An 8970-nucleotide genomic window follows, 5' to 3' on the forward strand; every position below is an offset into this window, starting at 1 on the left:
AAAAAAATCTAGTAGAACCATCCTTTAAATAAGGAAAACTAAGTTTTGACATGTAATAGAACTATATGTGCATGCACAGCCTTATAAGCATCATTTTGAGACAGTTATTTTATCCTGTACAAAGTCATCTTGATTTAGAGAACATTTCTTGGGTATGTTTAAAGCGAAGTAACTTTAGAATCATCCCTATAATTATCAAGTTTTTCATGGAAATAATGTCTTTTGACAGGTCAGGTTGAGCCATTGGAGTGAAACACAACTGGATTTGATGTGCTGTGTTTATTTTCTTCCTTGTTTATTTTGGTCTCTACATTTAAAAAAAATAATTCAACAAATTCATCTGTAAATGTGTCTGACATTCTGGCTGTATGAGGCACACCATATGATTATTTAATTGTTCTGTCTAGATGCAATTTTCATATGGTTAAAAAAAAAGACTAAACTTTCATAGCGTCTATACAAAACTGATACTTTTGTTGCATTCTCTTTTTTTTAATGCCCAACATTTTATGAATGCATTTGGAATTTAAAATGTGGTCTATCATTTCTTCCTGCTTTTTACAAGCAACAGTATTATTCAGAATGGTAGAATGCTTTAATAGCAGAAGCTATTACAGTCCTTCTCATGAAAAATTATGTAGCATACCATAGCACCCCTTACAAACAAGCCCCCCAGAGTACTTTTATATTTTAAGGCTGGCATCCTCTTCTAGAAGGTCCCATTTCAAATGTTTTTCATTATTCTTGTCTTTTACTGTAAGATTTCCTTTCTGTTTCATTTTTCAAGCTTGATCTAAATAGTTATAGCCATCTATATTTTTATCTCTATGAGGATTTGTTTTGTATGCATCTTTGAGATAAATTACACATTTCAAGCAATTGAACTTGGAAAAATATTATTGAAAAAAAAAACAAACTAAAGGAACTGTCTTTTTTTGTTTGATTGCTAGAAAATACTGAGGACCAGCCCTCAGAAAATTCAACTTACTTAAGGTGTCCCAATTATGATTTTGGTCAGCTTTGGTCACTCACAGAAAATCTCTATGTCTGTCTTTTATATTATTAACATGATCTTTTTTTAAAATGTGCCTTTTGTTTATTTGTCAAGAATTTTAAATGTTGTTCTCTTGTGTGAAAAGAATGTAAGAGAAAACCACTCTACAATTATTTATAGCTATAAGCACTGAGGCAAATATAATGAAATTTTAGAAATTAAGGATCCGGTAAGAACTGAATTCAATACTATACCAGTTCTATGTGATATTGTGGATCTTTCGATGTAGCCAATACCATTAGGGCCTTCTCACTAGTCCAAAATGTATAATGCAGTGTGTTCTAACTTGTATTTGCTGTTTTCAGAAAACAAAGCAGTGAGATGGTCCTAAGAAATGTCTTTTGTATCAAAAATGGAAGTTCTCAAATTTATCTTTGGCAAGCTATCTGCTTATGCTCGTCCTTTTTTTTGTAGCCACCAGTTTACATATATTGGAAAATATAGTTTTAATGCATATGAATAAATTGCTATTTCCTGTCAATAATTTTTGTAACTGTTATAAGGGTTTTTTATGTGATCATGAGTAGGAAGGCAGCTGTGAACTGAGAACTGGTATTTGTTAAAAAGGTTGACCGCTTCAATAAGCAGTCTCTGTTTAAATATAGATTACAGTATGTCATGAGATTCAAAATTCCTGTGCTTTTATATGTCTATCTACACATGTAACTTCCATTAAGTTAAGCCTTGATAATTAAGGAAAATAGAACACTAGAAAGAGATAGCAACTGAAGTTTGGCTCTGTGCATTTATTACCTAGCAAGTTGCTCTATGGGCAGAACTAATTGTCTTGTTTCCCATGGGTTTGCCATGTCTCTAGGGATAGTCTATAGGAAGATACGAGCTCTAGTAGAAACTTTTCTTCTGGAGAAGCATTTACAAGGTTCCACTGGTGTCCAGTAAGATCTGAGTTTGGATTGCAGCCCTTCCCTTGGTTGGGATACTTGTAGATCTTTCTTCTACTTGACTGCCTATTTTAATGAAGACTGTAGTAATGTTATCTTTGAGTCCTCTATTCTTTCTGTCAAATCAATTTGAAATTGTTCAGTAAGTTCAAAAGTAATTAAGAAGGGAGCCACAGATGCACAGAAAATAATGCTGAACCTTTTTTCATAATAAACTGGAATGCAAACAAATATATCAAGGCATCCAAAACTTTTCATTAACCTCTTTACATATGAGTGTAGCATAATTAAGGTTATATAGATCTATACACCATTTTTATTGCTAGGGACTGATTGAATTTGGAACTTTCAAACTCTAATTTGTGGAACACAAGTGTAACCTTTAGTGAAATTAATTTTTTTTATTTGCATTTTGTAATGTTTAGTTCTGACATATTTTGAATAGCTGCCAATGATACAGGGTACGAGACTTCGTAGTCACAGTACAAGATAGCAGAAGCACTTTGGATACCTGATTTTCTTTCTGCAGATCTGGCAATGGAAGAAAGTGACTGGCTGCTCTTTGTGTATCTTTTGGGTTAATAGGCACCCTAAGGAGAGGAAGCTGAGAATATGTTATACCTCTGTCTTAACCTAAGGATAAATAAATACGTCAAAAGTGGACAGGCTCTTTTTATTCCTGTTTGAGTTATAAGCTTCAACTGCTTACTTTGAGTTCACTTTGGTCCTCATCTGGATGTACAGGAAGTCAGTCCAGTTCAGTAAAATGATAGAAAGTTCATCTGGCAAAAAAAGACAGTGAGCTGTTCAGCTCAGTGGTATCTTGAAGCATATTCTGAGGAAAACTTGATAAGCAGCTCTTATAACCACTGTAGATATCCCAGGAGAAGAGAAATGGGCAGAAATCAAACGGAAATGCAGTTAAGCTTCTTTGTTTCTTGACCCATTGACCAACCTGTGAGCAGCGCTAATGTTGCTGAGGAAGGGCCAAATGAAGTAGCTAGACTACAATATGCTCCACATGTTCCTTTCTTTGTACATACCTCAGAGGAACCAATTACATGGTTATGGTGTGGCTTCTTCCATTGCTTTTTGGATGCCAGATGGGACAGAGGAAGGAAACTGAGTCAAAGTATTGACCAAAACTCTAAAAATAAGTTTTGGGAGTAGAATGCTCAGTCCTCATGCTTTTTGTATAGGCAGTTTTACTTTGTTATTTATTATGTCCTTATGTTTTATTTCTTTAAAAATATTATTCACCCCAGAAAGTTTGTAGAACATACTAATGCAAAGGCAGAGTTATAAACCCTAAATTTTTTATGTATATTTAAAACTATAAAACTTCTACTGCTGTTACAAAATGTAGATTAGTAAATAAAATGATGATGTTTCAGAAAGCAGAACTGTCCAAGTGGTCAAAATCTTGAAAACAATATTTTGAAATTACTTCCTAGCTTGTAAGTAAGCTTTTTGAGGTACCATTTTGCTTGTATGACACATCTTGTCTTTGTCAATACAAAGGTGCATTAAGTACCTCTTCCACCCATTGGCATTTTTATAAGAAATTTATAACTGGTGAAATTTTGAAGACATCTGGGTTATGTTTTTTGTAATAAACTTACTGTAGCATCTCAGCAGTTCACATAGACTAACTATGCATGCAAAGTCGTGAGTGGGCTTTTCTTTTTCTGTTTTGTATGGGGAAAGTATCTGTGTATCCAAGTCTATCCCTTTATATATAATATATGAGTGTGGGGTTTTGCACATTTTCAAAATTTAGATGATCATATTAGAGACTTGTTTCTCTCTGTCTCAAAGCACTTTTATGAAATTAAGCACTTAGCTAAGAAATCTAAATTAATTTAAGCATAATTCTCTTCGATTAATATTTAATTGCCTGCAAGAACTGAAAAACTGAACTAGTTTGAAGTTCCCAGGTGCTTACTAACTTTAAAAATCCAGGACGGTGCTGGAGGTACATAAATGAAAACTTTGGAATCTGATTTTGAGCACTTGTATTTTAAGTTTCATCCATGCATTTTAATTAATGTGGATATTTTTTGCTAAAGCAACAGTACAGGCTTGCTGTCTTTTCAGGGGGGAGAGAGGAAGTTGCAACCTGTATAACTTGGAATGCTTTTACTCACATATTAAAGTACTGACTATTACTTAGGAAGGGCTATGTTCCTGCACCATCAGAGCCTCCAGTGGCTTAGCTGAAAGAATTAGAAGTAGAAATTGGGAAAATATTTGGGGCTGAGAGGATTGTAGGCTTATTTAGCACTCAGTAATAAAGTTAAAATGCTTCTGTTGGTTTCTGACCTTTTTGACATAATACCAGTAAAAGCAGATGCATTAAAACTTGCCAGTTTTCATAGGAAATTTGGAGGTTGTTTTGTTGCATTGTGTTCCTGAGGTATCTTATCTTTCACACTACTGCTGAACTATAGAGCATAACTTATAACTGTAATAATTAATAATGAATAACAATGGCTTTCATGAGGTGTTGTAATCAAATTTTAATTTGTCAATGAGATAAGATTCAGTCTGATGTAAGAACAACATATATTTTTTAGTTATTTGTCAATACCATAATTTTTGATTTTTGTTTTTAGAACATTCCGGATGTAGATGATGAAGGATACAGCATTAAACCAGAAGCATCACAGGATATCCTTTCTGCTATTATTGTGTCTTAGGAACTTTAAGAGAATGTTTTTTGTCTGACGGTAAAAAAAATACCAACAACCCAAAACCAACCAAGCAAACAAAAAACCCCAATAAACCACCCAAACCAAAGAAAAAAAACCCTGAATAAAAGCTTTAAGGTAACCATGCGGATCTTTCTCCATGAAAAGCTTTCAGAGAGTTTGTAAAGTTTGTAAACTCTTTTAAGCATACTGAGTGGTTTTCTGTTCTATACCTGTGCTCTCCCCACTTTTTAATAACACCCTTAAAAAGAGTGGGATCTCCAGCAGTCTAGAAATAGAATTTCTGTTAGTTAATGAAGTATCATGCTGTTTCTAATTGGTGTTTCTAGCTTTTATTGTATTTTTAATGATAGTTTTGATATGCAGAATAGATTTTTTTGTTATGAGTAATTTTTTATGTATTTAATGATTTTCTCTGCTCTTCCTTTGGAGAAAAAAGATTCTTGTCCTCTTTTTTCCTTCCATCAGAAACAGAGGGAAGCTCTTTTTAAGAGCTGGGAATAATTGCTGTATATCTAAGCAAGCCTAATATGTTAGCAAGATAGCTAATTTTTGGAAATGTATTCACCAATTTTTCTGGGGACTAAAATAAAAGGTAAACTTACACTTTGCAATTACTTTAAATTGTGAAAACTTTTAACCAGTTGAGAGCACCTTAAAGTGGGCCAGTCCATCATCATAGCTTCTCTGTTCTCATCGACTTTGCCGAATATGTCTCTGTTGCCCCCAGTGAAGGTTCCTGTACTGATAAAAATGGTTCATGTTACCTCTTACTTGCATAATTGGTATAAAAGTAAAAGACTATTATCCAGTTTGGGGGGGGGCATTGTCTCATGTTTTGCATATTTTTATGAAATGGAGGCAGGACTGAATAGCATTCATGCTTTGTAAATTATTCACCTGGGCATCCTTTCCTCCATTATCCTTTTTGTCATGAGGCAATGGAAAAGGCCATACATCCAGTGGAAAAAGCTCAATGGTTAGCAATTCCTGTCAGCCAGGTAGTACTTCAGCTTCTAAAATTCTTGAACAGGCTCACAAAGTCATCAGTTCTGTTCTTCTTTTCCTCCCTTAGCCTCCAAGAGTGGATATTTATTCTATTGATAGGAACTCTTGAGGTGATTTTTTGTAGGACATTCTTTTACCATAACGGCAGTCAGTCCTAATAAGGTCAGTCTTAAGTGTTGGAAAAACACTAATCTTAAATTACTGACTGACCTTTCTGTTCATGGCATTCAGGTCTAAACTGAACTTTGTCAGTAACCATTTAATAGCCCTAATACTTCATTGGTCAGCTCATGCCACTTTACAAGAGCCATCTGATTCGTAGGAAATGAATCTTGAAACTCAATTATAACTTTCAAGGCAAGAAATCTTTTGGTGAAATGAAAAACGACTTGTCTCTTAAAGTTTTCTTTTCCAGATGTGAATCATTTTAGGGGACAGATAGCCCATAAGATGAAGACATTTTACTTTTTCCTCACCATGTCTCAGGGTTTCTTTCAGTTGAATTGGATTTGGAATATCTTTAGGGTTCAGGGTTTTATTCTTTGTCAGGGAATATTTTGAAGAGATTTCATTTAAATGGCTGGCATATTTCCAAGTGAAAATAACAGGAGTGAAGTATAGAATCACAGAATCACAGAATGGTAGGGGTTGGAAGGGACCTATGGAGATCATCTTCTCCAACCCCCTGCTTGAGTAGGTACACCTAGAGCAGGGGGCACAGGAACACATCCAGGTGGGTTTTGTGGAGTCTCCAGGGAAGGAAGTGTCCTGTCACTGGGCACCACTGAAAAGAGTCCAGTCCCATCCTCTTAACACCCACCCTTTAGATATTTATAGGTATTTATGAAATCCCACCTCAGTCTTATCTTCTCCAGGCTGAACAAACCCAAGTCTTTCAGCCTTTCCTCATATGGGAGATGCTCCAGCCCCCTGATCATCTTGGTAGCTCTCCGCTGGACTTGCTCAAGCAGTTCCCTGTCCTTCCTGAACTGAGGGGCCCTGAACTGCTCCTTATTTTGGCATCTAGAAAAGCTGAAAGCACACAATGGTGTTTACAAACAGTTCAACATGTATGAAAAAAACATCAGTAATGGTCTGCCAGAGGAAACCATCAGGATCAAAGCCCAGCTGCTAGAGTTGCAACACTCAACCCAGTTGCTAGAGAGCAACATGTCTGTTGCTTCCAGTGTAAAACTGATGCAAAGGTAGAAAATCCATGTGAGTGACAGGCGCTGAGAGCAAGGCAGAAAAGCAAGTTTGCAGTGCCTGGTCATGACTGCAGTGCTGAGTGCTCGGCTTTGCTCAGCACCAGCACCGGCACTAGCACCCTGCCTAGGAGCAAAGCCAGCCATGCAGCACCATGCCCATGCTTGACACATGCCAGGATCAGGAGACCAGCACTGGGAATGTGGGCTGCTGCTGTTTTCAAAGTCTGCCAAAGGTGAAGGAGAGGAAAACATTATAAATGTTAGAAACTTTTGTCTTGGTAACTCTGGGGATATAAGCAAAGGCATCCACATGAAAATCTCAAGATCTATCTTAAATCAAGCATACAAACTAAGACAGCCTGGAAGCCTGTGTATCAGAAGAACTGCCTCAGAGCTACTAAAATCAATTGAAAAAAAAAAAAACCACAAACAAACAAACCCTAATCTTTTCACCCCATCCTGCAGGCAGAAAATAAACCCAGATATACTGGATACATATTCAAGCTTTTGCCCTTTTACACATATTACGTCTATCTAAAAGATACTGCAGTATTTGTAAATATTGTGTGTGGGATCTTAAGGAGTGCTTAGTGTTTGTCTGACTTTGCTCTCATTTATATAAGCCAGAGTTTCATCACTGATTTCAAGTACATTTTAGACCCTTAACTCCAGTATTTGATCACATTCATACTCATGACCTAACATCAATGTATTTGGCATGATATTTAATATATATATTTGTTATATATTCATTCAGTTTTTCACTCACAAAAAGCTGAAGTAAAAGATCCTATTTCTAGCCAGTATTGTTGCTTTTGCAAGTATGCAAGACATTGTTTTTATCAACAAGATGCTAAGTCTTGAAGAAAAATAGCTGTATTTGACATCCTATCTATTCATGGGTCATTAGCTTCCTTACATTTTTAAATGCTTCAGAACTGATGCAGAGTACAAATGCAGTGGAGTTTGACATGTTTACCAGAAAAGAAAAAGGAAGGAGAATAGCAGGGAAATTCCTACTGTCAATATTTAAAAGTGGATTATGCCTTCTATGTACCTTCTCTGTGCATTTCACTTGACACTGTCTTTTCTGAAGGGTCATGGCTCAACAGGACACGCTCACTTATCATTGCGCCTGTCACTAAGTGACCATCAGCAGCCTACCCTCACACTGACCTACACTGGGGGGTGCAACTTCTTTTCATGTGACAAGAGAACTAATTAATCCTGATAATTGAGGAATCTCCTCCCATAGGGAAAGAGGTGATTTTTTTTGGTGTATTCTATTTGTTTTGGAAGGCTTATTAGATACATGTGAAAGTGAGTCAACAGGATTGCTTGATTAATGAGCAAATATTAATTTAGGTTGCAAAAGTTAGCCATTCTGTCTAAAATAAGGGAAGGAGAAATATTGGGGGTTTTTTTAAGAAAGCAGAGGATATAATCTGTAATTTTCAAAGGAAGAGAAGAATAAACTTTCTTCAACTATTTTCTGCCTTGCAAAAATGGTGATGCTCTTCTGAACAAAGTAAATAAAAATTTCATAGAATCATAGAATATCTCAAGTTGGAAGGGATCCATAAGGATCATCAAGTCCAACTCCCTGCTCCTCACAGGACTAGACACTGATTACAAGTAATTAAAAAAAAAAAAGATAAAATAAATGAACACGTATATATTTTTCTAATATGATGTATGAGTTCAGTTCTACAGACATCTGAGTAACCATGCACATATGATCAACCTTCCACTGATTTTAGCTAAACCTCCATTTCTCTAAAAAGGATAGATCTGCTGAACTTACAATTGGGACCATGCTCTGGATTATTATCCCCATTCTGATTTTTCCAGCTTTTAAGTTTCCATTTATACACTGAATTTCTGCTACCTTTGACTAAAGAAAGTAAACCCAAAAGCTAGCTTTATGGTTTAGTTAAAAAAAAAAAAAGATATTAGAAGTTATTAGACATTTCCTTAAAGTAACAGGTTTGGTGGCCTTTTACTTTTAACATCATCTTCATAATTCGAGGCTGAGTGACTGTCTTCCAACCACTCCAGTTATCCTGAACATGTTGACTAATCTTTTT

The 8970-nt window shown here is 35.7% G+C and overlaps 1 protein-coding gene across 4 annotated transcripts in view; it reads left to right on the top strand.

Annotated features, from left to right (window-relative positions):
- LOC135310912 (F-BAR domain only protein 2-like) overlaps nt 1–8964 on the top strand; it is a 64942-nt gene extending 55978 nt beyond the window's left edge. Inside the window, exons 12-13 of one of the 4 annotated variants that reach the window (XR_010370857.1) lie at nt 4572–4784; nt 7980–8964. Coding sequence is in view for 3 of the 4 variants with exons in the window: in XM_064440039.1 (XP_064296109.1) it covers nt 230–346 (117 nt within the window). In the remaining variant the exon portion in view is untranslated. Of the gene's footprint in view, nt 1–229; nt 4541–4571; nt 5285–7979 lie in introns of those variants that run through there. The other 3 variants (XM_064440038.1, XM_064440039.1, XM_064440037.1) reach the window with 3 other exon arrangements.
- Nucleotides 8965–8970: the final 6 nt, after the last annotated feature.

The sequence above is a fragment of the Phalacrocorax carbo genome (assembly GCF_963921805.1).
Source record: "Phalacrocorax carbo chromosome W unlocalized genomic scaffold, bPhaCar2.1 SUPER_W_unloc_8, whole genome shotgun sequence".
Taxonomy (NCBI): Eukaryota; Metazoa; Chordata; class Aves; order Suliformes; family Phalacrocoracidae; genus Phalacrocorax; species Phalacrocorax carbo.